The sequence below is a fragment of the Gavia stellata genome, chromosome 5, assembly GCF_030936135.1.
Source record: "Gavia stellata isolate bGavSte3 chromosome 5, bGavSte3.hap2, whole genome shotgun sequence".
Taxonomy (NCBI): domain Eukaryota; kingdom Metazoa; phylum Chordata; class Aves; order Gaviiformes; family Gaviidae; genus Gavia; species Gavia stellata.
This window is the reverse complement of record NC_082598.1, coordinates 61853140-61879644: the sequence shown is the minus strand read 5'-3', so window position 1 is coordinate 61879644 and position 26505 is coordinate 61853140. Positions and strand designations below refer to the sequence as shown.

At 45.5% G+C, this 26505-nt stretch overlaps 1 protein-coding gene across 13 annotated transcripts in view; it reads left to right on the top strand.

The window, feature by feature from the left end:
* ADGRL3 (adhesion G protein-coupled receptor L3) overlaps positions 1–26505 on the top strand; it is a 275585-nt gene that overhangs the window by 84659 nt on the left and 164421 nt on the right. For 9 of the 13 annotated variants that reach the window (XM_059818015.1, XM_059818011.1, XM_059818016.1 and 6 more), the window contains exons 3-4: positions 13962–13976; positions 15761–16561. In XM_059818015.1, the coding sequence (XP_059673998.1) occupies positions 13962–13976; positions 15761–16561 (816 nt within the window). The remainder of the gene's footprint in view (positions 1–13961; positions 13977–15760; positions 16562–26505) is intronic. The other 4 variants (XM_059818013.1, XM_059818018.1, XM_059818014.1 and 1 more) reach the window with 1 other exon arrangement.

Here is a 26505-nt window from a genome sequence, read left to right as displayed (position 1 = left end):
TGTACAGCTGTGGGAGTGAGAGCAGCAGAAATGCAGGCTGAAAGAGATGGATATATGGTCACGTAAGGAAAGGACAAGAAAACCTGGGCTCTTCTGGATGTGCTTTCACGCAAGAGGGATTTGGGGATTTTTTCAGGGATGCAGATGGCTTTTCTTTGTTCTGATGCGCCCTGAAATGCCATGCGAAATGGCATTTCTGTGCCCATTTTGTATTCCTTTCCAACGGTGTGTTTCAAGGGCACGTGTTCTGCTGGTTGAAATCACGAATCATGAAACAGGTCCTAGTCCATGAGCCGGACCAGCCTGGACACTGCAGCCCAACGGTGGGTTCCTTTGCTGGGAGCCTGGCCCGAAACCCCGGTGCACACCCAAGGGCAGGATGGCCAGGCTGCTGCTTCCTCCTCCTCCCCGACCCCAGTGTCAGCTGTGTCTCCCAGCTGCCTGCGAGCATGCAGCGCTAGAGCCGTCCCATCCATCTACCTTTTTTTCCTTCCCCCCTTTGAGTGTGACACCAGAACAGGCAGCACCAGCTGCCGAGAGCCCCCGGCACCCCCTCCTTTAGCTTTTAAAGAAGGGCAGGCTCTCAGCCAAAGTGATATGTACACTTCCATCCTTTCTCCGTGTCTCAGGTCACGCACATGATCTGCTATTATTAAGAACATTGATGTTGAACCAAGATAACAGGCGATCATCTTTCTGAAACTGCTGAGTACCTGCTCTCCCTCTTTAAATCAGAGCCCTTTTTTAAGAATCGTTGGTCTTCTCCTAATTTAGACTAACATCTTTAGAGCTAAAGATCAGGTCTTCCACCTCAGTCAGCTCAGGTAGAGCCATCATGGGGACTTTCTTCTTGTTTCTTCTGTTTTGTGCATTAGCTTAATGAGAACATAGTAAGGCCCTGGAAGTTGTTTAAATTTTTATAGAAATACGTATTTGTGAAATATCATGCCACACAAGCTGCTTCTAGCAGTGGGGTGGACAACCCCTCATTTGAGGCACTGCTCTTGCCTTCAAGTCGTGATGGAGATGCACAACATCCTAGGCTTTCATAAGCCTGTTGAGGCCAAACAGTTTATTAAACCTTCATTGAGTTGTGCCTAAGTACGACCTGAATTTTAGAATGTGCTGTCGCTGCCAGGAACACATGTTATTATCATGCTGGTGTTTTGCTGGTCATCAGAAACTGCTGCCTCTCTCTGAGAGGTGAACGTGGAAAAAGCAAGCTGGGTTAGCAACAAGCTGTGGTGGCTGCTAGTTGAGATGGATGTTGTTGGGTGGTCTCTAGGTTGTGTTTCCATACCTGTCTCTAAGTTGTGTTTCTATATCAATCTTAACGGTGATGCTTCTTAAACTGTTTCACTTCAAATTCTAGCCTGGTGCAGCCTCTACTCACCAGCCTTCGGTCCCCTAATTGTGCTTGGTCTGGATCCAACTCTTCTAAAAGCCCTTCCCTCCCACCCCCAAGGTTATTTAGTAATTTGGTGGGAAGCTGAATCTTCAAAAGCCTCTCCCAGGAGATGCTGTAAGCTATGCTTGTGCCGTTCCTGGGCTCAGGCCATGGCACACTCCCATCAGATCTGTTAGATGAGGCCTCCTGAACACAGAAGAGAACGGCACAGATTTGAAAGGAAAGGGACGAGTCCTCTGCGCCACCATATCAGCATGGGCCCATCAATGTCCCCCGGGGAACTTCTGGCAACGTGACCATTTGGTTTTTGTGGTTTTGCCTCAACTAAAGTGTCCAAAAGAGTTTTTGAGGGAGAGAGCATTTATGTGAAGCGGGCACAGCCTTGGCACCTGGCTCTGTCCCGTAGACCTCTCAGGGTCCCTCTTATTTCCTATTTTCAGATTACTAAAAGCTGGACTGAAAACTGAACCTCACCCTTAATTCTTTTTCCATTTTGAAGTTAGCAAGATAAGTAAGTGTTGTTTTACATAAAAACTAAGCCTTAGCAAAGTAGACAGATTTATTGAATTACCTCATAGCAAAACGAGTGTGTTTCATTGTCACATAATTTTTTTTTTACTCTAGCAAGAATTATTTTTTTTTTTTTTTTATCTATTGATGCCATGGGGAAAATGCTGCATTGGCTGAGAAATAGAGAGAGGGCACCACACACTGACCGCTCCAATAATGTGCACCAGTAAATATTGTGCTCAAGAGCTCAAGGATCCTAATTTTCGAATATATAATATATTAGAAGTTAAGCTGTTGCAAAAGCACACAAAAGACTTCTCTGAACCTTCATAAATTCTTATGCCTTAAATTAGAAATAAAATAGTCTCTTTTTCATTAATGGCGAAAATGATAGGTCTTAGCGGTGCCTAATATTCAGTTCACTGCAAATAGTACCAAATTTCTACGTGTTCACCGCATATATTTTATTGCTGTAATTTGTGGTTCTCCCAAGCAGAATAATATTTTTACTTCACTGAATATACCAGTGCAAGTTAAAGGTCTCGGATGTATTCCTTTAAAGTGACAGTTCATTCCAGCTAGGTCCCTGCTTTATATCAGTACTTATTCATTAAAGAATAAGTATAAAATATAATGTCATCCTTCTTAGTCCCAGATTCAAACAGTGGGGAGCCAAATCCTGAAACCCATAAAGCGTTCTCTCTTCGCACTTGGGCTCAGAGCACGCATTTGTTGCGAGCGTCTCTCCCTTAATGCGTTTACCTGCCTGCTTGGTTAAGTAAATACACCCCAGCACCAACCTGCCGAGGGTCCGCTTGGGCAGCAGCCTCGGCTGGTGGCAGGCTGGCTGGCCGCAGCCTTGCCAAGAGCACCGCGGGGTCTCCCAGCTTCATTTCTGCTCCTCGGTCAGCTCTGCAAACGCGTGAGGGTTTTCTGCGCTGTTCGGTCGGTGGTGATTAATGGGTGCTTGGCGTGGCAGGGAGAGGAGTGAAAGGGGGTGAGGAAGATGCTTGTGCGCAGCAGAGAGAGATTTGCTCAGCTGGGGTTTGAGGACACCCTAACGTTTGGCAGAACCAGCACTTTTAACGTTACCTTCTGGTCCGTACCTCCCGAGGAGGCAGCTATGCCTACCTGTCTTGCGGTGCATTGGCTGCACGTGCTCTCTGCCATCTCCCCGGCACTCCTGGAGCATCAACTGGGGAAAAAGCACAGGAGCCTTTCGCAGTTCGGCAGGGCGTGATCTCCTCCGAAACATCTGCCTCTCAGCTGAGGTTTTGTTGACTCTGAGTGCTGAGAGCTGGAGCGAAAGAGAAGATGAAACAAAGACTCCTAAGCAGTTTCCCGCAATACTCGCTTTAGCGGGTTGTAAATGGGATGCGAGTGTCAGACTACTGCAGAATCATCTCTGTAGAGTGTTTTTGGGAATGTGCCTCAAAGTGTAAGCTGTGCCAGTACCTTTGCATTTACTCATGTGAGTGTATGGGCGTGTGACACACGCTTGGGTTAATTATTTAAATCTTAAAATGTTGGAAGTCACTCCTCTGCATATGAGTGCGCATATGTGCACACACACACATACAGCACGCTTGCGTTAATTACTTAAACCTAAAAACGCTAGAAGTCACGCCTTGATTCTTTTTTTTTTCCTTCTCCTTCTTTTTTTTAGATAGCAGATGTTGTTAAAATTTACACCAGATTGTAAAATCTCGTTCCAAAGGACCAGTTCCTGAAGAAGTCTAACGACTCCTTCCCCCGCTCTTCGCTTGCTCTCCAAAGTGGTTGTGGTACAATCCCAGCTACTTTGTAGGTGTTCCCCCAATTCAAAGAGGAGCAAACAGACGTGTTGGTTTGTTGTTTGGCTTTGTGGAAATCCTTTTCTGATTGTGTTGGGCACTTTACTACAGCATCCAGTTGGAGACACTTAAGAATAAGTACTATTGAGAGAAGCCATTGATGCAAAATCCTTCCTTACCGTTTTCTCAATAGCTAAAAAGAAGCGGTGTTTTACCTACCAAAGCGTTACTAAAGGAAACTCAGCCATAGCAGCCGGTGTCAGCAATATGCCTTGCAATCAAACAAGAAATATGGTAGATACTCCAAGACATGCGATAACTGCCAAGGCTTATTGCGGAGCAAAGAGCTTTTCAAAAAATGTTTTCTCTGAAGAGCATCAGATTTCACTCACTTCTCACAGCACAGACATGCCTTGGCAATCATGATTAGCCTCATTTGGGCCTGTGGAATCCATTATTTTATAGCTAGTCTCATAGCTGGCAGGATGACAAACAGTTTATTCCTCTTTGGAGAGAAATCGGACCAAAAGACACAGAGCTTTAACTCAGCTTTCCCCCACCTAAGACATTTTTCCCTTCCTGCTTATTGCCTAAGGCAAGACACCTAATGTTTGCCTTGATGGCTCTGTCAGGGCTCTTGACATCCCAAATTTATCTCATGCCTGGATGAGGACAAATCTTTAATGAACTTCAGGCTTTTGTTCTTTTTAAAGTCAGGCAAGGAGGGTGTACAGTTCATCTGGCGAGGAAGATATACAGAGCTATGCAAGCAAGTAATAATTATTCTTAATTAGCTACATTTGCCTAGTTGCCAAGTGATCTTTCCGTGCGTTTGACATCCCAGGAGGAGGAAGAAGTGGGGTGGTTATCCGGACCTGTTTACCCGACCCGGTTACATGTGGGCTGAATGACCAAGGGGAGTAAGACCTAGACTCAAACTTGCTTACAAGAGCTCTCAGGGGTTAGATTTCACCAGGCAAGGTTATTTCCCAAACAGCTGTTTTGTTGTGAGGTTTTTAACCATTCTGTCGGTCTGTCCCTCCGTGCCCTGTCTCTGAGCACTCCTGGGCTGAGCTGGCAGCACTGGGGATCAGGTGTAAAGTAGGTTCCTGCCCTGGAAAGCTGCACTCAACAGCCCTGGAAGGTCAAACCCTGCTGCCAGCCCCTCTTGGTCCACCTCTACGTCCACAGAAGCCTTTCTTGATGGAGGGGAGCGGCATCTCGGTACTCATTTTGTGCCCAGACCTTTTCCAGAGGGGCACCATGAAATAGATGTTCTTGGAAATTGCTCGGCTATGGTTTTTTTTGTCCTTTTTAGACGTGGAGCTGGAAGTAATGCACAGTCATGCCTCTCTTCCCTTTTATAAAGGAGCTCACAGCCTGGATGAGGTTTCATTCACACCTCCACTGGAGGGACAGGATCTCCGCAGCTCGCTCATCCTAGCCGCAGGGCTGTGTGGCAAAAGACTGGTGGGTGCTCAGCATCAGGCTCTCCATCGGCAGCAGGAGCCGGCCACGGAAAAAGCTCTGCAGGGGGTCGGCTCTGCAGTGCTTACCTCCCTTTCTGGATCTGCACTTTCACTTTTCTTTTTTCTTCTTCTTTTTCTTTTTTTTATTCTGGGAGAATGATGTCCAGGTGGCTGATTCTGCTGTAATTTAATGGCAGCTCACTCATCTGCTGTTGTGCTGGAAACAATAAGGGGCCAACTGCCAAGGAAAGTTTGGCTGAATGACTTGTAGCCGTAATTGAATTTCACACAGTACTTGTACGGTCCTTTTTTTTTTTCCCCCCTCTCATGCTAACTCATCTTGCTGCTTCTTTTTAATTGACGAATTTAAAAGGAAAATTGTGGAGCACAACAAGTTGAGAGAGTTGCAGCGAATTAAGAAGTTACTGCTGGCTTTTGTATAAACTGGTGACAACAAGGGGATGTACTACTGGCCGTGGGGTGACAGCAGAAGTGTGCCCGGCTCATTTTTCTGCTTGTGGTGGTGGTGAGCAGCGGCCAGTGCTCTGACAAACACTTGGACTAGCAAAACCAACCTTTTTTTTTCCCAAATTCAGGAATGAATTGGTTTGTCAGGTTGCTTTATCTCTGGAATGGTGCTCTAAACATCAAATCTCATCTACAGAAGAGATTTATATGCATTAAAAAATCGGCTATTTCTTCTGAAGATGAACTTTGAATATAACGATACTTGCTGCCGCTTTTTTTTCCAGTGCAGTATATTTCAGGACTCATTATACCTTAAGTGAATTATCTTTACTTGAGCGAAAAATATTTACCTCTTGGAATAATACATTTAGGAGTGCAGCGCAATCACATTCAGTATCTGCTGAAGCTGATGAAGTGTCTGCTTCTTCAGAGAAGCCAGTCACTGTGACTGCCACCTGGAATAATAAGAAGAGGAGAGAGGCAAAGACGGAATAGAAATTATTCACGGACTTTTGGGAAACCCGAATGTTCGCAAAACTGTTGAGGACCATCTCGCTGATCTCCGCTCTACACAGCGGCGTCAGCTCTTGTGGGGCCGGGCACGTAGCAGGGATTTTACTGTTTAACCCCAAAACCCAGAATCCCAAAGTTTCATTGGCTTTCTGCAGGACTGATGGGTTTTTTTCCCTTAACAAAATATTTAAAGGCATGATTTTTTGTGTGCTTTGGTACCTAAAATTAGGAAATGAGGTCATAATATTTAAGCTCCTAGAAAATTGGCCTCGAGGGGACAGTGCCATGGAAAAGCATTTGTTATTTCTTGGGTTTGGGGGAGAGTCCATGTGAGGGCTCGGGCTTCTGATGCCTGTCGTTCATTATACGAAGGTCTAACAAAAAGATGGCTTCCTCCCAAAATAGCCTGAAGTTTGATCTATAATACACAAGGCAATTGTGTAGGAAACTGTAAAATTTTAATCTTGCAGAAACCTCGAGTGGACGAGAGTTAATGTATATTCGTGGTTTCCTGGGTCCTGATGGCTGTAAGTTGCGCTGACGGGTGTTTTAACATTAATAATCCTTAGTATTATTTTAGTGAACATCTGTTAAATTTAGTTATGTATTAAAAAGCAGACTGAAAGCACTGACATTTTAAGGAAGCCCAAATTAATGGTTTGAAAGGTTTCACAAATTTATTGGATGAATGGCAATTTAAGGAAAAAAAAAAACCCACTTATGAAAAACGGCAGCTTTGATTTCTGCAAATCCATAGATACCATAGTAAAGGATCTAATTCAGGTTGTCGTTTGTGAAAACGTTTATGCATTATTGACATTTCCAATCTCCGTACTTCACAGCAAAATTAATTAGGAGGTGATAATTTTGGGAATGTGTTACATGAAGCCATTGTAACGCAAGGTACTTGTAGAGCACCTTCGTTCACTGGTGCCTGGGTATTATATGGAAAATGGAATTTGGAAACGGAGCAAGTGAGATTATTCCTCCCTTTTATTAAATAAAGGATTAGCACTTCATTTGCTGTAAAAGGCAAGCATTTCTCCTATGCAATAAATCAATTTTTTTTTTCCCCAGCCTTATGGGAGGGAGTATAATGTGCACACACAGGTACGTACAGTCAAGAAGAGGGAAGTACGCTGTTTACTGAAACCTTAAATTTTCTTGGAAAAATAAGTAATGCCACAGACTAAGTAGGTCCCACCATTATAATCGTTTAAACCTAAACAAACTTGAAAATTTAGCTTGCAGAATAGTTTTTGTCTGGTGGAGAACTGCAGCGGAGAGGCTTGAAGCTGCATGCAGTTCTTTCGTAACAGGAATTGGCAGCTGTGAGGAAGTCAGTTCATGGCAATATAATTGATAAGAATAATTTCTTCATTCCTCTGGCTGGAGAATGAAAGTCTGAGTGCTTTACGTTCAAGTCAGGTTGCTGTTAGACTGCGAAGCCAGGTAATGTTAATGGGGTCTGTCCCCTATTTAAATGCACATATGCGCTTGCCGTTGGCACAAGTGAAGATCCCCCAGGTAAAGCGGTGGCGGGGCACAAAGTGCAATCTGTTGTCTGTTTATTTATTGTACCTTGCCGAAGGAAGCTGACAGTGTTCTTGCTCTGAAAAGGAACAGAAATGATTTCCAGAAAACCTGTCATGTTGGGGGGGGGGATCAAAAATCATAGTTAAGTGGGATTAGGTGGCAAAAATGGGAAGACAGCAGCAGTATGTATTTGCAAAGTAGTCTTAGAAAACCTAATTCTTCCATTCTCTGTGCTTGCTCCTGAGCCAAGACCCAAGAGGGCTTTCCCTGTTGCGTATTCGAACTTTTCACGTTAAAAGCTCGTAAAATGAGTGCTTCACTGGGGCTAACGGGACCGGAGCTAAATCCTGGCTTGGGGGCAGCTCGATGTGGAGGATGGGGACGGAGGCTGGTCGCCCTGTCTTCCGTAGCGAGGACGGTTGCAATGAAGGGACTGAGGCCAAAGCCCACTGTATTGCTGTTGCTTTTCCTTTGCCTAGAGGCAAAATGTCCCCTGCCCTTCTGCTGGCTCCAGCTTGCTGCACTGGATGTGACTGTGTTCCTGTTATTAGGGCGTTCGGGGTCCAGTGACCACCCACCCGTGCTCCACTGGGACCACAGGCGTTCCTAGAAGGAGCAAGCGGATGAGAGGAATGGTGGCATGTGCTTTGGTTTGCGTCTGTGCTGCACAGAGTGAGCGCTGAGCTTGGATATGTGGTCTCTTTTGTCATTTTAATTATGTGTCAGGAGAAGAAAACGAAGCGGAGATGGGTACTTCTGCAGCGGTTTGAACTTAAAGTTGCCAAAACAGCTTGTGTCATATAACTGCTGAGCTAGCTCTCTAACGGTTCTTCTGGCAAACCCTATGTGGGGGCTTGAGTGTGTTTTGAGTACAAATTAATAAAAGAAGAGTATTTTCATATTTTCATTCCCTGGGTTTAGATATATTTATTTTAGATCTGCTGCCGCAGAGTTCGGCTTTCATCCAACTGTGCTTCCCCATTGGGAACTGTCTATGCACCACCTGCACTTCCCGACGGTAGAGCACCACGGGTTTGAAACGCGTACAGGTGTGGTCCTCTTCAGCCTCGCTGGCTGGGTGCTGGGATGGGGAACCAGAGGGATGAGCGAGAAGCTGATGACCCTCCTGCAGCAGCTGTGCCCCACTCTCATGTTGCCTCTGGTCTGTCAACTGCTGCATTTCTTCGGGGACCTCAACCGCTTTCTTAAATTTTGGATGTTGTGAAGAGAAACTGCTCAGGACCTCATGTGCCCTGTTACTAATAGCGTGACTGGGAATACGTCCTACCCAACAGCAGATTTGCCTGCAGCCTAGAGGACAGAGTTTCTCTAGCACTGACTACGGGGTCAGTCGTCAGTGATCTGCCACGCCGGACGTGCCGTGAATCTGATGCCGCCCTCACATGTATATTGCCTAGTTGCCTAGACTACTGCTTTCTATTGTGATAGCTAAAAGGAAGTCTGTTATCGACATGTGCTTTGATGCCCTGAATTTTGAACACATCTCTTGTTTATTTTAACTTTCTTTTAGTAGAGGAACACCGAGACTCCAGCGCCCAGCCATGTCTTCCAAAAAGAGGAGCACCTTCGTTTCCTAGCAGGCTCCATATGGGCGCACTTTGGGGCGCCTTGCTAGGTTTGCAGCTTCCCAAACATGTTCCTGTTCAACCTAAAACCCGCAGATGGTGTGTGTGTGTTGGAGAGAAACACGTAACTGGGAGAGCTTTCTGTGGGTGCTATAGGGAAGCCTTCGAGTCAAAGGTTGAGAGAGTTGTGGGTGCTTTGCTGTTGGCACAAGGCTTGGCCAAGGAGCTTGCAGTCTAGGGATTACAGAAAGAAAGAAAAGGCTGTAGGTCCCAGACCATCCTCGTATGAGGAGCCCTGGCACAAGGCACCTTCCAGACTTCATTTTATCATTAGAGGGAGCTCACTGCTCGAGTCCAGCGCAGCAGGGCTCAGGGCCAAGTGGTGATACAGCTACGTGATGGTCACCATCTTGCACCGTGGGTCACGCGCCAGGGCAGGGCACAAGGCCAGTGCTGTGCCTTCTGGGGATGTTTCTCCCTAGTTGGTTCCTTAGCGCTATGAATGCTTTTTGGCTTTGTCTCCCCACGCATCTGGCTGGTCAAGCTGGTTGGTGGAAGCAAGATGCAGCCACGTCTGAGATGCCGCATCTTGTGCTACTAAGGTCAGCCTCAAAAACTTGTTTTCTTAGTCTTTCTATTTTGTCATTAACTATGTGTTTAATGCCGAGTCTCTGTATATAAATCAGTTTGACCTCTGAAGGACAGGAACAGGGAGCGGATGTCACTTGTTCTGCTACTAAACATCTGTCCTGAAAAAAAAACAGCCGGCAAAGTGCAGGGTGCAACTTTTTTACTTACTTTTGCAATTGTCTTTTAGCATCCTCCCTACTCAGATCATTTTTTGCCAGGAGCTTTGTGGAAGTTTTGTGTTGTGGGTTTGAAGCAGTGCTAGGGCAAGAGCTCTCTACAGGACTCTGCCACTGCGTGCTTGTGCCTGAAATAGTTGAGTGCAACTCAACGTGGTGGTAAGAAAATGAGCAGTTAATGTTGTTCAAGTGTTAATTGTGCCAGAAATTAGGAGTGTATTTTCAGAGCCTCAACCCAGCAGTACTAAGATCATTTAATTAACTTGTTTGTGTGATTTCTCTGAATGGGTGGCAGGAATCTGCCTGATCACTCGGCTCCGGGCGCAGGGGGGTCAGGCTGTAGTGGCCAATGATCACACATCGGCCTCGGTTTTTCTATCGTCCGAAGAAATGGAAGAAAATCAGGGTACATGGAAGGTCTTGTTTGTAACTCCCCTCAGACCTGGCAAGTGGTTCCTGATTTCCTTCAGGCCTCTGACACTGTTGAAGCCAATGGCACTGGCCTGCAACCAGCATAGGAAATTGAGGTGAAATATCCTTGCTCTGCTCCAATGCAGCAACAGCAGGAGTGGAAGATCTCACTTTAAGAGAAATAACTGTCTATGCAGGCTTTTTCTGTAGATCCCTGTAGGAAGGTAAGGTGCCTCCTGTGCTATAAGCAGTATTTAAATTCTATGGACTGGCATAGGCATCGCAGAGATGTAAAACTGTCTGCAATTGAGTACAACCTCAGTAAGTTTGTAGACAACACCGAGTTGGGCGGGTGTGTGGATCTGCTCGAGGGTCGGAAAGCTCTGCAGACGGATCTGGACATGATGGATGGGCCAAGGCCAACTGTATGAGGTTCAACAAGGTCAAGTGCCGGGTCCTGCACTTGGGTCACAACAACCCCATGCAATGCTACAGGCTTGGGGACGAGTGGCTGGAAAGCTGCCCCGCAGAAAAGGACCTGGGGGTGTTGATCAACAGCCGGCTGAATATGAGCCAGCAGTGTGCCCAGGTGGCCAAGAAGGCCAATGGCATCCTGGCCTGTATCAGAAATGGTGTGGCCAGCAGGAGTAGGGAGGTGATCGTGCCCCTGTACTCGGTGCTGGTGAGGCCGCACCTCGAATGCTGTGTTCAGTTTTGGGCCCCTCACTCCGAGAAGGAGACTGAGGTGCTGGAGCGTGTCCAGAGAAGGGCGGCGAAGCTGGTGAGGGGTCTGGAGTACAAGTCTTGTGAGGAGCGGCTGAAGGAGCTGGGGTTGTTCAGTCTGGGGAAGAGGAGGCTGAGGAGAGACCTCATCGCTCTCTACAATTACCTGAAATGAGGTTGTAGAGAGGTGGGTGTTGGTGTCTTCTGCCAAGTGACAAGAGATAGGCCAAGAGGAAACGGCCTCAAGTTGCGGCAGGGGAGGTTTAGACTGGATATTAGGAAAAACGTCTTCACTGAAAGGGTTATCAAGCACTGGAACGGGCTGCCCAGGGAGGTGGTGGAGTCACCATCCCTGGAGTTCTTTAAAACACGTGTGGATGAGGCGCTTTGGGACATCGTTTAGTGGTGGACTTGGCAGTGTTAGGTTAACGGTTGGACTTGATGATCTTAAGGGTCTTTTCTAACCTAAATGATTCTATGAATTGGGCAAAATTTTAAAAATTCTTCTAATACTTTATGAAGACAGTTTTGCAGTGATATGTTGCATAACTGAAGGGATAATGAGACCCTTCCTTTTAATATTGCTCAATGAGCTAAATCCTCCAAGCTTCCCATGCAACCTGTTCGAATAATATGATGTCCTAATATAAGCTGAGTAATTATTGAAATTCAAAAGCATTAAGTCTTAAATCAGCAGGAGGGAAATACGTATTTGAGATACACACAATGGAAAGCACCATGCAGGAGGTCACCAAAACACGTACCGTGTCTGGAATTATAAGAGAGCTGGATATGGCACTGACCGCTAATAACACATACGAGCTATTCAGGATAAGGGTAATCAATGCTTCAGGTCACTCAGCTCAGCTGGTCGTGAATATATTATCTCCTGCAGAAGCTTCTCTCTTCCTGCTTTACGATATCACACTGTTGTTCGAGTGCATTACAAAAGCTTTTGCTCGTTTGGAAATGTAAATTACTACCTTCTGCTGCCAGAGGTACAGTATACCATCAGCCAGAAGAATCATTTGGGGATGTGTCATGTTGCTTTCTTGCTTTTGCCAGGGACATTTAATGTTCCTCTGAATACCTTCCTTAGCTGTGGCCAGCCACAGCCTGGGACGGGGACAGCAATTGCTGTGTGGGTTTCTCCAGTTGCTGGGTCTGGTGCCTTCTAGTCTTGCTGGCTCTTCCCCTTGCAAAACCAGGTGCTTGCACTGAAAGGCGTCGTCTTTGCTCCGTAGAGCCCTGACAGCCGCACGGTGAAAACTTTTGCCTTTAACCCTAACCTGTTATAAGGTAGAAAGGCGCCTGAATCAAAGCCCGGATAAAAAAGGCTGTTTAAATTTGGAAACACTAATTTCAGGAGCCACACTTGGCTCCAGATGTACGCCTCCCCGCGTGGCAAAGTGTAGATCCCCGTGTCTAGCCAATGCATTTGCAGTCTTACCCTGAAATCGTTCTTCCATTGAGCCCCATCCAAATGAATGAGACTTTTGAATGCAAAGGGGTTTGCAGTCCCAGCACCGGAGGACAGTCGTTTGGCAAGTGGCTCGGTCTGGAAGGGGCCAGAGTGAACTCTGGGCAAGCAAAAACAAAGCGCGCGTGCATACCTTTGCATTCCCGTCTCGCTTCTCTGAACAGAGATCTCTCAGCTGTCAAAACCATACTGTTTTCCTGGCAAGTTCTCACTTCTCCCTCAATGATATTTTATGGGGCCTGTCTTCTCCCGCACCTTCAGGGAAGAGGCCCCGCAGAACCAGCGAAGCCCAGGGCTGGGGGTGCAGAAGCTGTTTGGGGCCCCACCACGCTGGAAGAAGAATGGGTCTGTGCCACGACTGCAGGACGCTTCTGGATGAGGGCCCCCGAGGCCTCTTGCAGGAGGTTATTAGCTAGAGAAACGGGTACTGAGCAGTTAGCAATTAAGAAGTGCACTGCGTTTATTTATTCTGGCTGCAAGGGGCTTTGTCCGAAGGGACGCAGCCTCTTCGGCAGCGTTACTGTGCATGGTGAATAATTCACGGAAAAATACCCAGCAAGTTCTGGGGCTGGGCTTTTTAAATAGCGCTTAGATATTTTTAACTCATTAACACTATAAGTCTTTGGGATCTTATAGAAGTATTACAATATTTAAAATGTTTTTTTCCAAGTTCTACTAAAGCTTGTTTCTCCAAGACATAGGACAGGACTCTGCGAACATCCACCGATGTGCTTCATTTGTCTCTCCTAAGTTCTCTATTCGTGTCATAAGGGAATATTCTCCTGATTAAAGTAGGGATTTCTGTTTTACAGGGTTTTGGCGGAATATCTGAAGATGTATTTTCTATAAAGTTTCTCCCTGGAGTTTTTATTCTATACATAAATCTGTATCAGCCATATTTCAGTGTATGGGTATTTCATTTTGCTCTATGAAACTAGTCCAAGGCTGCTGCTGACAAGGGATCTCAAATAGTTCAGGGGGCTTGGGATGTCCCAAGTGTTGGGGTGTAGGTTTTTTTCCTTCTTAAAGATATTTGTAAAGTTAAAATTTATCTGTATTTTGTTCTGCTTGTCTGCATATTATCCAGTGTATATCAGAGGAAAGGCTTTTTATATATGTATAAAATGTTCACATACTAAAGTAAATTAATAAAGCTTCCTTTTCATGTGAAAGAGGTAAAGAAAAGTACCTGGCCAATACAGTACCATTAATCTATTCTCTTTTCTCCTTTCTCTCTTTACCTCTCTCTCTACAATAGAAGTGGAACAAAAAGGTAATTAAATACCTTTCAAATTATATATATATATAACTTATGTATAGGCTAAGTTATTTAACAGTTTAACGTTTTAGTTGAAACACTTTGTCATTAATTCTCACTACTTTTTTGTTAAAGTTTATTTAGTATCTCTGCTGCTCAACTTCACCAGATAACTCATTTTTGCTGAAAAGTTTTTACCAGTGCCACTTTTTTTCATTCAATTTCTATTCAAAGGTTTAGATAACTCACTCCTCTCCTGCCCCAAAGAATTTGCAAAGTGTGCATACATATGTGTGTGCATAAGTGTATCTAATTATGCCATAAAAGCCTCTTGGAAACGGCACCCCTTTATCAGCAGCTCTGGGTGGTTACCTAGACTCCAGTAGAGCAATGTGCTTTTACACCAGTTACTAAATCTGATTTTCCTCCCGTCTCGCTCTCCAGAGGATATTACCAATTTCTGCATTTCCGAAAATAATTGGTTACGCTCCAAGCAGGGAGCGTGAACGCGGGATCCCATCTGCCAGCCCCGCACTACCAGAAGCGTGTGGTGGGATACCTCTTCACGCCTCCCTGTTGCCCATCCCATCATCATGGTTATTGTACTACTCATGCTCACGGAGGCCAGTGATACAAATAACGAACAAATATTCTCCCTCCCGAAGCGTGTGCAGCACCTCGAGGTCAAGAGGGTGCTGCCGGGGATGACGGGGGCCTAGCAAGCCAGTTTTGCTCCGGAGCATCCCTCTTTGTCTCCCTGCCCAGCCAGCTGGCCTCTTGGCGTTGGCGTTCCCGTGATGCCAAGGTCAGCCGGCTGCCGGCCAAGCCTCCTCCTGGGCGCTGGGCGTGCCCTGGCCCCTCTCAGCCCCCCTGAAGTCTGAGCAGCAAAGCACCCCAGTTAGTCAAACCACTCCTCTGTGCTCCTTTCATGTAACAATAGAAGGTATATGTTTTTAAGTTTGAATTACTACTATATTTAACAGGACATTTTTTTAACTGATTAAAATCTAGACCTTGGGTTCCTCTCCAGTGAACTTTATTCTTTTCCTTCCTTCTTTCCTTTCTTCCTTCCTTCCTTCCTTGTCTTTTCCTTTCAGCATCCATACGTCATTCGTTTTTAATTGTGTGGACTGCATGTTCCGTGTGTCCTGTAGCAGCTTTGAAAGCCTCATTTCTAGTTATACTACAGATCTGTAGACGGGTGTTCCCCCCCGCTCCCTTTGCTTTAAATGCTCCTCTGAGTTGTGAAGGGATTTGCCTCTGCTTTGCGATTGGTACCCTTTAAATATTTAATATCGCTTGGGCTGTAAGGATGGGAATTTCTTTCTCTTATTTCCATTTCTAGGCCACTCTTCTTTGGGCTGTTCAAATAAATATGCGGATCAATTCCCCGGGAGTTTACCCCTTTACCTAGTAGGTGCAGATTCACTGCAGAATACAATCTGGAAATACAAACCCAGAAATCCTTTGGGGGCACATATTCATTTCAGAGTTTACAAAGGCAAGTGGTCCAAGTAAGTACACCTGTAAAAATAGATTTGAAAAGCAATAAGAAAATGAGCCACAGTTGATAGAAAAAGCAGGGGGAACAAAAAATCAGTTCGGTGGAGCAAATCTTGTTCTAGAGACATGGCCGGCAGGAAGGCTAGTCTCCAGCTACAAGGCGTCGCTCTTGGGTTTCCTCTTATCTCGAATGTCCTCTGCTTCAGAACTAGAAGCTGTTGAGATGTTTGGGCCAACCACCCCCGGACTGTCATTGACTTTGTTTTTTTGTTTTAAATTCTTTTCCCCTCCAACAGTTTTTCTTTGCCCTGGACTGCTGAAAGGAGTATACCAGAGTGAACACTTATTCGAATCTGACCACCAGTCTGGTGCCTGGTGCAAGGACCCTCTGCAGGCATCCGACAAGATATACTACATGCCCTGGACGCCGTATCGGACGGACACGCTGACTGAGTACTCCTCCAAGGATGACTTCATTGCCGGGAGGCCAACCACGACCTACAAACTCCCGCACCGGGTGGACGGCACGGGGTTCGTGGTGTACGATGGGGCTTTGTTCTTCAACAAGGAACGAACCAGGAACATAGTCAAGTTTGACTTGCGGACAAGGATAAAAAGCGGGGAGGCTATCATAGCTAATGCGAATTACCATGACACCTCTCCCTACCGCTGGGGAGGCAAGTCTGATATAGACCTGGCTGTGGATGAGAACGGGCTGTGGGTAATCTATGCAACAGAACAAAACAATGGCAAAATAGTTATTAGCCAGTTGAACCCTTACACGTTAAGGATTGAAGGGACGTGGGATACTGCCTATGACAAGAGGTCGGCTTCTAACGCCTTCATGATCTGCGGGATTTTATACGTGGTGAAATCTGTGTATGAAGATGACGACAATGAAGCCACAGGGAATAAAATAGACTACATATATAACACTGACCAAAGCAAGGATAGCATGGTGGATGTGCCCTTTCCAAACTCCTACCAGTACATTGCTGCTGTGGATTATAATCCCCGGGACAACCTCCTTTACGTATGGAACAACTATCACGTCGTGAAATACTCCTTGGATTTTGGCCCACTGGACAGCAGAGCAGGTAAGCGTTTTAATACCGAGCCAAAATCTGAATCGGGATTTCCATTTTTCTCGCAAATAGGGTGTGAAATTGAAGTACACTCCTGTCTTACTGATCTGCCTGTGTTTCTGTAAATTAAGCCCCACGCCGAGACCTATGATGGATATTCAGACATTAATACATGCATATTTTTTATCTTAGTTTGAAATGAAATGGAGAAAGGAGCGTGCTACCCGTAACTAACCTGAAACAGTCTCCAAATGTCCACGCTCTTGTTCACATCACAGGGATAGCACTCTTTTCTCCTTAATTGAATTTTCCTCCGTACGTCAGGTCATCTTCCCTTTTGCAGGAATTTTGGCAAAACAAAGCGTGGAAGATGCTGTTGCTGCAAACAGCCGGGGGAAAACTGCCAGCTGGTTTCAATGACTTCGTTCCATTAAGTTGGAGGAGTTTGGGCTGTTTAGGGAAGCCGCTGCTAATTGTATACGTGAGCATGCACCCACAAGTGCGTGTCTAGAGTCAGGAGGGGAATCGACAACAAAATCCTCCGAATTGATGGTTTCTTTTCTTTAAAGGTGCTTTTTTTTTTTTAAAGCATTTCATGACTTACTATGACTTGCTATACTTCCTCTAAGAGAGGAGAATCTGGCCCCCAGAGGATTCCCAGCTTTTCCACCTTTTTTCCTGTTGGAAATTATGCCGGTAATTATTTCGTTGGGTTATATTCACTTAACTTTATCAACTACTTCATCGTTTTGCAAGTATTATGTTCACAATTGCCACTTTATTAGTAACGTGGCTTAGCTTAGACTGTGGTCCAACTCGTATGATGGTGCAAGAAGTTCAAAACAGCATCTGCTCGATCATTTTGAAATGGTTACTGCTCCCTACAAGAAGGACATTGAGGTGCTGGAGCATATCCAGAGAAGGGCAACGAAGCTGGTGAGGGGTCTGGAGCACAAGTCTGATGAGGAGCGGCTGAGGGAGCTGGGGTTGTTTAGTCTGGAGAAGAGGAGGCTGAGGGGAGACCTCATCGCTCTCTACAACTACCTGAAAGGGGGTTGTGGTGAGGTGGGTGTTGGTCTCTTCTCCCAAGTGACGGGTGACAGGACAAGAGGAAATGGCCTCAAGTTGCACCAGGGGAGGTTTAGATTGGATATTAGGAAAAACTTCTTCATGGAAAGGGTTGTCAGATACTGGAACAGGCTGCCCAGGGAAGTGGTGGAGTCACCATCCCTGGAGGTGTTCAAGGAACGTGTAGACGTGGCACTGTGGGACATGGTTTAGTGGGCATGGTGGGGTTGGGTTAATGATTGGACTTGATGATCTTACAGGTCTTTTCCAACCTTAGTGATTCTGTGATTCTGTATGCAGTTTAGTCATAGTTATCAGGTAGTTCCTGTGGTGGGCTGTGTACTTCAGAAAGGGTGAAGAAGGAAGAGGAAAGGCAGAATTAATATAATTTGGACCTCTTTGATTCGTCACGTGGCTATTCCCAAAACATTCTTTTTTGTTAATCAGAAACTCAGAAGTGGGTGAGTGGATTCAGGTCTTCAGGTTGCAAAAGAGAAGTCGAGAGGTTTCTTCTGCTGAGAGGTTTCCTGCGTGCAGCCTGTTATCCATATAAAAAATGGATCAAGAGATGCTGAAGGAAACTGTGGATATGAAAATCCAGGGAGGGGTGGAATAAAAGTAGGAAAATGGCAGTGAATTTCTCGGTTTTATACTCAAAGGTAAGGAAGAGGAGGAGGAAATCTTGCAGACGCAGATGAACAAAACCGAGTGACTGTGAAGAGAGGAGCAGGGACGTTTTCAGTGATGTTGACCTCTGCAAGATCTCAGATGAGCAAAAAATGAAGTAATAGTTCTCATTCTCCCAACTTAATGATGAGCATGTACTTTCTGAGTGGTGGAGTGAAGCAGAGCGATTTGTGAGCTACTGGTTATCCCCGAGAAGCGAAAATCAATTGCATCCCTTCTATTTCACGGAGTTTCTCTCCTTTTCAGTGAATTATTTCCAGGTATTGCCGCAGACTTTCTACTGCCGCTTTTTCACGTGGTGAACCATTGTCAGTAATAGCATCTTTAATAAAAAAAAAACCAAACCACCACATAATCAGTGAAAACACAGATTTTGTACTTTCCTACAAAAAAGGAACTGGTTCTCCCCTTTTTCCCAGTCCAAGCTGGTGCGATAGAAGAGCAGGTGAAAACCTTGCGGAGGGCTGAAGGCCTGTGGGGTGCAAGGGTTTGATTTGTCCTTGTGTCACTCCGGTTTGAAGTCCCTTTAATTTCACTCATGTTTGGATGAGAATGTAAAATAGCTCAGGTGGAAAGCTGAAGCAGTTTTTGGCTTTGGGTGGTGGACACGAGAGGGTTAAGCCGGGGTCAGGGATCTGGTGAGCTTTCTCTGATGTTCCTTTCGTGCAATTTTTGATGGCTTTGTAATGCGGGCACAAAGCTGAATTTTACATGCGTTTCTCTTCTCTGAAAATTGCCAGGATTTCCTTTTTGGTAGAAATACATACGGATCCCATTACCCCACTATTTTATGGGTTTAGAGGACTTTTGAGAGGACTGCTCTGACAGCGAGTGAAATTCTCGATGAGACAGCTCGAATGGGCCAAGGCAGTTCAAAGTGAAGAGCAATACCTTTGCAGAGGGAGTTTACTGCTCCGTTACCTGCACAGCCTTATTAGTGGGAACATCGTTTTACGAGTCAGTCAAACAGAAGCACTGATTTTGAATTGAATGGGTGAGCAAACACTTGCTTGACAGCATTTTTTTTGCAGTGAGGGGCCGGGAGACCACGTCTGTGTGACTCTCTTTTCTTCCAAATTCAGTGCAACACATTTTCTGGTTAGCACCAAATTTCATGCTGCATTGCTTTATATATAATAGTAAATATACGGCTGGCTTAAACCCAGCTCCTCCACCAAAAAGCAGAACAGGAGCCGATGCAATGCTAGGAAAGCAGTGCAGACCAACGATATTTTTGTTTGGTTGTTTAGTTGTTTATTTTCTAACAGAGTGGATTGTGGATATGTGTTTCCCCTTTTCTCTTCCAAAATCACCAGTGTTTCTCTGTTTAGAGCGAGGCAACATTCAATGCAGCTGTTTTCCATAGGGTTACAGTTTGAGTAGCAAAATATGTAAACAATATCGTCTTAATTAGAAAAATAAAAGAAAGATTGTAAAATTGATGGGTCGAACAAATTGGTTGTTAAAAAACAATTAAGAGTGAAGTTTTAGGAGAAGACCTCTTAAAACCAAAAATTGATCGTAACAAGAAAAGTGATATATTTACCTACCTAAATAGCCAGTAACATATTTGAAACATATTTGAAATCTCTGGTTTCATACCTTTCAAGGATATCTAAAATAAAAAACAGGTGCTGAGGGCTCCAGTTCACTTAGAATCAAACATTTTCAGTCTTTTCCCAAACCATCCAGGGAGGAGGCAGGAGTCACTTAGCTTATAGGTGGAGCAGGGATCACATCCTCTCGCTCTTCACAGTGATTAAACATTTTCTGTGAGTTTTAATTAAAGGTCTTTTTGTGCATGTAGTTTTGGTACACATTTGAGATCTTCACTATGGCAGAGCTTCTCTCGCCCACTGTGTGAAAAAATGGGCTTTTACTCCTCAGAGTAAATGGGTGTCAAACCCAAGAGTTTCTGCGCTCAGCTTGTGTAGCTGCTGAAGGTACCAGGGAAGACAAAATATTCTGACGTCTTCAGTGAGGCCCAAAAACTGGATTCAACTGATCCAGAGGCAATTCAGGGCTCTTGATTGAATTAAAACCAATTGTTCATTTTTCTCAGAAATGGGAAAAGCTGCATTGTAAGGATTTGCCCCGTTTAATTCTCCTTTCCTTTTGTCTGGGGTTGGTTTCAGTTATCCCAAAAGTGGTTTTGAAAGCAAACACTCCTCAGTGCCTGCAAATCCCAAGAAACCTGTCATTAATGTCTACCTTGAAGAAGTGAACTTGGATATACCAAAAGCCTTTGAAGTGTATTTTCTTTGAGCTGTTTGGCCTTTATATGAGTTTTTTGGAGGATGCTTCTCCAGGAGGTTGCAGAGAGGTGGGTGCTGGTCTCTTCTCCCAAGTGACAAGTGATGGGACAAGAGGAAGTGGCCTCAAGTTGGGCCAGGGGAGGTTTACATTGGGTATTAGGAAAAACTTCTTAATGGAAAGGGTTGTCAGACACTGGAACAGGCTGCCCAGGGAGGTGGTGGAGTCACCACCCCTGGAGGGATGTAAAAGACGTGTGGATGAGGCGCTTCAGGACATGGTTTAGTGGTGGACTTGGCAGGGTTAGGTTAGTGGTTGGACTCGATGATCTTAAAGGTCTTTTCCTACCTGAACAATTCTATGATTCTATGATAAATACTCCTGAGCTTTTGGGTTATTTCTTTGTAGTTCCTTTTGAGTTTGCTAGTTTCAAGTGATAGTGAGAATAGCTCTGCAACTCTAGGAGTGTTTTCCAGCACATTCTTCAAGAGGTCGAAGCCAGAAAAGTGTTCAGGTTGTTATTTTTTTATGTGCCCCGCTAGACATGCACGGAGAGGGAAACAAAAGGCTGTATCAACAGAATGAAAAATTTTCCGCAACCTAATCAGTCTTAATATTCACCAGAGTTACCTGTTTTAATCATCACCCACTTGTGATACAGTCTGCATAAACAAATTCAAGAAAATATCAACAAATCCTCCTCTCCAAAAAGGTAAAGTGCTCCCATCCTGCTTCCCGGCGCCGTGCTGCATACAAACATGCCTCTCCCGGCTTTGCGTCTCTGCACCTCTCCGGCGGCTGTGGCTCCTGGCTGGGCACCAGAGAGGGGTTCTTGGGCAGCAGAGAGACCAGAAGAAGAAAGTTTTGTCTTTTAAACGCCTGAGGTGCCCCACGCCAGTGCCAGCGGCTCTCGCGTGCAGGCTCGGGATGTGCTGGCTGAGCATTTAGACCAGGGGTGGGGGACCGGAGCCAGTCCCATAGCTCATCAGTGAAGAAGTCCACAAGAGGACTTGAACAAGGATAAGGACCCCTCTGTGCATGTCTGGGACTTGGATGTCCTGGCAGCCCTTCCCAGTGACGTGGGAAATACAGATGCCCTACTTAAGAGGAGATGTTCTGTTCTTCCCTTTTAAATTATGTCCAGGAGACCCAGGCGTTACAATATGGGGTGTCTAATAGATATATGAAGTTAATAAATAAATACGCCCAATACAAAAGGAAGACAGTGATATGATACAGGGCTTCTAATACAGCCTCATTGTGCTTAAGTGCCTTCCACAGATTGCCTATTAACACTGTGGCTTGCCGGTTCGGTAATCGAATGTGATACAAAGCTTCCATCCGTATCTGTGATATTTTAAAAACCTCAGAGGGTGCATGTCAAACTTTTATCCTCCACATTTTGTTAAATATTGTGGGATGCTTTCATGACGGGATTGCAACCATTTTATTCAGCAAGGGTGGTTGGGTTTGGTTTTTTTTTCCTAAAGCAGTTTTACAATGCAGATAAGGTGAACCCTCTGTCCTTATAATATGCTAATTAAGCGCATTTGTGTCTTGGGTAAAAGATGTGGCAGTATGGTGATGAATAAGAACTTTAAACACATATGACACCTCGTTAAAATGTAATTTTCACATCATAAATCTGAGGCCTTTCCTTTGACAGCTGAGTAATGTGCATAGTGGGCAGAGGATCTTGAACGTTTCAAAGCCATCACGTGCTAATAGGTAGCTGGAAGCGGCTTCCTGCGCTGCCCGCTGTTAACGCCCTGCCTCCTCGCCTGGGAAACACGTCAAAAGGGCTGCCTGCCGAATCTGAAATCCCACTCGCGCACAGGGTATGAAGTGCCATTGCTTCAAGAGCCCATCGCGCGAAGCTGCGCTGAGTGTATCTGAAGTTGCATTCGGGCTGCGTTTTAAAAGGCCAGCTGAGCCTTTTTGATGAGCGGCTTCTCCTGGCGGACAAGGGCCGTTTTTAGGGAGCTGCTGAGTGTTTATCGCGGCCTCTCCTGTGTTTTTATTTTCCAGTTGCTTTCCTCCCGTCTAGAAGCATCCCCGGCTCTCGCGCGCCTGTTCCTCTCCGTTGCTTACAGTGACAGCTGCTGGTTGCACAGTGTTGCTGGAGGTTTTCGGAGAGAGTGGCGTTTGCTTTCAGCAGCCTCTGCTAGACACGAATCGTGACTGGGGCCCTGGCTTTCCTCCTCTAATATTTGCCCATATATGCGTGTCCCATTTATTCTATAAATATTTCAGTCCCTTTTTGCTATTTAAGATAGAAAGACAAGTCTAAGTTTGGAGGTGAAGCAGGCAGCACGGAGATTCTTCGTCTTTTATAACAAAGCTGGCATCTCAACCTACATTTGCTGGCCAGGCGGTACCTCAGGCTCTGAAGGACAGGAGGATATTTCACCTACCTGGGGTATGCTGGGATCCAGAATTGCGTTTGCTCCCCATTTTGAGGTCTGATCACTCTCTTCATTTTTATCCTGTTTTAAATTTTCCCTCTTTGCAAAGCAGCGTTTGATTAAAAAAATGCTAAAAAAGTATTGCACCACTGGACGCTTTTCTGAAATTAGGGATTTCTGCTTTTTGTCAGGAAGGCTGGAGTTTGAGCTCTTTCCTCTACCTGCTTACAAAAAATCCTGAAAAAGTGCAAGATTCCTCAGCTTCAAAACACGCCCTTTGTGGAACATTTCATAAATATTAATAGTGCTTGGTTAGCACAGCGGGAGTATCTTCAGTGCCTCTCCTGGGTGAATAAATGCGTGGTTGCTCCCTCCTCCTCAATAAAAATGTACTTCTCTTGGTAGGACTGTGGAACAGGAGATAGCCTTACCAAACGGAGGTGGAGGAGCCCTCCTTTCCCTGAGTCACTGCTCCTACCACGAGGCACCTATCTGAACCCACCTGAGAAAATGGTACAGCAGACCTAACCCATCCGGGAGCTAAACCGGGATACTGCCCTATCCTCTTTCGAGATGGGTTGTTCCCATTGCAAACCAAACGGGAATCTGCTGTAAGACCTACGTGCCATGAAGTGACAGCCAATATCCATGGGCTGGGGTCCTGTTCCCGCCGGCTTGCATGCGGGAGTGCTTGGGCACCGGGCTGCTGGGCAGCCGGAATGGTTGAAGCAGAGGAAGGGGAGCAAGAGATGACATGGTTTAGGCTAAACTTCACTTTTAAGCTTCAAAACAAAAGGAGGCCAGAGACTTTGGCACTTTGTAATCCTGTCAAACGCCAGGAGGGGGAAAGCACCTTGCCTAGAACACGTCTGAAAAGCTGAGGCGGCTGTTGCTGGCAGCGAGCATGGGATGTACCGCCGAAGATAGCGGGGTAATTGCATAGGGAAAAAAGCATTAACTGCGATAGCAGCTTTGCTTCTTCTGCAGCGAGCTCTTCGACTTGAGGAATCAGCCTGGAGTTGTGATTAATTGTCGTTTCATTAAGTTCAAGACCACCGGGTTGTCACGCTGATATCCACCACAGCTTATCAGTCTGATGCAAATACTTTGCACCAAACCCCGCGAGGAGCGTACCGGCCCTTTGGGTCTGAGCCGTTTGCCGGAGGCAGGGAGCGAGACGTGTTGCGTAGCAAATGTCCGAGGCTGCCTTTTGCAGGAGGAAGGGACTGCATCATGTACTAGAGACAGCTTTTGAGCGTTGGATTTTTACACGTGGTTTTTAGCGACGAATGCATCGTTTATCCCTCGGCTAGCAGATTTTGCTGGCTTGTGTGCAGCGATGGGGGTCTGCACAGGGTTGGGGGTTTAGCCTGGCAAAAGATTCCAGGATGGTCCATTTTTGAGCTGTTGCCTCTGCCAGCTCCTCTCCTCCCACCCCAAAACAGGATTATAACCTGCCAGGCTTCTTCTCAAGGCGTTACCCTCTCAGCTTAGATTATATTTGTGCACCTGGTTCCTCAAGGCTGGCCCTATGTGGTACAAATGCCTTCTGCTCCCTGCAGGTCTGCTCCGGCCTGGCTGCAGAGCCGCTAGCCTGGCTTGGGACGTGGGGTCCCATAGCCTTTCTTCACATGCCAGCTTGGTTTTTTGCTACTGTAGTTTTATAATGAGGAGCCTTTATTCCTTCTCCCCACTGAAAACTCCTCCACCATGGCAGCTCGTGGGTCTGGATCACTCTCCTCACTCGTCTGCCACTGATTGTGTTTGTTCTGGAAATGACTACTGTAATATTTTTAGCAGCACTTATTAAGACTCGTCTCCTGAAGTCTAGTTCAATGCTGCTAATTAACTTCTTCGCCGCCGCCAGCACTCTGCAGTGCTGCCATGCCAGGTTTTCTCTCTTTTTTTTTTTTTTTTTTTTTTTACCCAATAAAGCCAAGAAAGCAGATGTGGATGCCCTGCCATACTCTGCTTTAGAGTCAAAACAAGCAGAGGACTCACTAGATGCCCTTTGTACTGCTGGCCTTGATACTCAGGTTAAAGAGGGGTAAAAAGCTCTTTAGGAGTAAGCTACGAAATTCCTGAACCTTTACAGGGAGGCTTTATGGAGCCTTCCCTTCACTTCAGGAAGTCGTGGTGATGCCCTTAGCATCCCTGCGTCCTTCAGATGTGGCTGCAAGTCAACTTTCCAGACACCTAAGGTATAACTGTGCTGATAAAAAGTCTCCAAGGTATACGCGAGGAATGGAAAGGTCAACCTTATCTTCGGAATCCAGCTGAACTCTCATGGTAGGGTTGGATTTGTGGGTTGCTTATAGGAAGGGAATTTAGGTTGAAGGCACCAAAACGAACTTGGTAGCTAGTTTGAAGATCTCCGCATTCTGGGAGAAATGGGACCAGCAATGAAGGGCTGTGAAATGCTAGTTGGCGATGCTGTCAACAACCTGACAGGGGAAGGTAGGTAGATCCCAGAAAAAAGAGTTAAGAGGCACTTTGAAGCACACCTTCTTGAAGTGCATTTTGGCGTTAGTAACTATGCTAAATCAAGGGAGTTGGGTTGTGAAAAAAACAAGAATAAAGCATCATCCATTTCTTTTGGGTCAGTCTGCCAGGTATGCATGAGTAAAGGTTGATATAATCAAAAAGTTTCTGGGACAAAATCCCAAAGTGCCTGGAGTTTCAGCTCAGCCGTTATTCAGACAAATCCTCTGAAGTTGGTGGGATTTTGGAATAGGGGCTTCAGAAGCGAGTCCACAGTGAATTTCTGTTTGCTCTGGAAGGAATTGCATTTTGCCGGTGAAAGGCTTTTTGACCTCCTGATACGTGTCTAAAGCATCCAAAGAGGACACATAAATATAAATTGTAAGCTGGAACAAATAGTGAATATCCATATGAATTTGAGTCACAGTGCCTGCCCTACATTTTTATGTTGAAAAGACTTGTTTTTTTCAGGGTGTGCTCATGATTGGAGAGCAAAGCAGATGATGAAGGCTTAGGTGAAAGAGATGTGTCCCTTGAAACAACGTAGTGATTGTTTGCTGTAACAGGATTTCATCACTGTAAATAGGATTTTTGCTTGATTAAAATGTGCTGAGACGAAACGGGACTTAAGGCAAATTTCACTGAAACATGGGATTTGGTTTAAAAAGACCAGCACTGAATAAGCAAACTGGGTGTTTCATGTTACGTAGCTCCTCGGTTCTGTGTTCTCACAAAGTACCAGCTGCTTGAGACTCGAAAGGGAGTGGGGGGAAAAAAGCAAAGAAACATCAAAGCTGAAAACTAATGAAGTTATACACTGGCCACGACAGAAGATGGGAGAATCAGCTGCCTTTATACCAGTCTGAGCTGGCTTACTGGGGTTGCCGTTCATGCTTCCCTCAAATAGCTGGAATAAATTAACACAGCCACTGGAGAGAGGAGGCATTAGGCAGCTCTGCAATTCTTTTTCATCTGTCAATCTTTAGGACGGAGACGGGGAAAGGGCCGTCTGCATGCTGCAGGCAGAGGGAAGAAGTAAAGGTGGTGTCAAGTGTAGATATG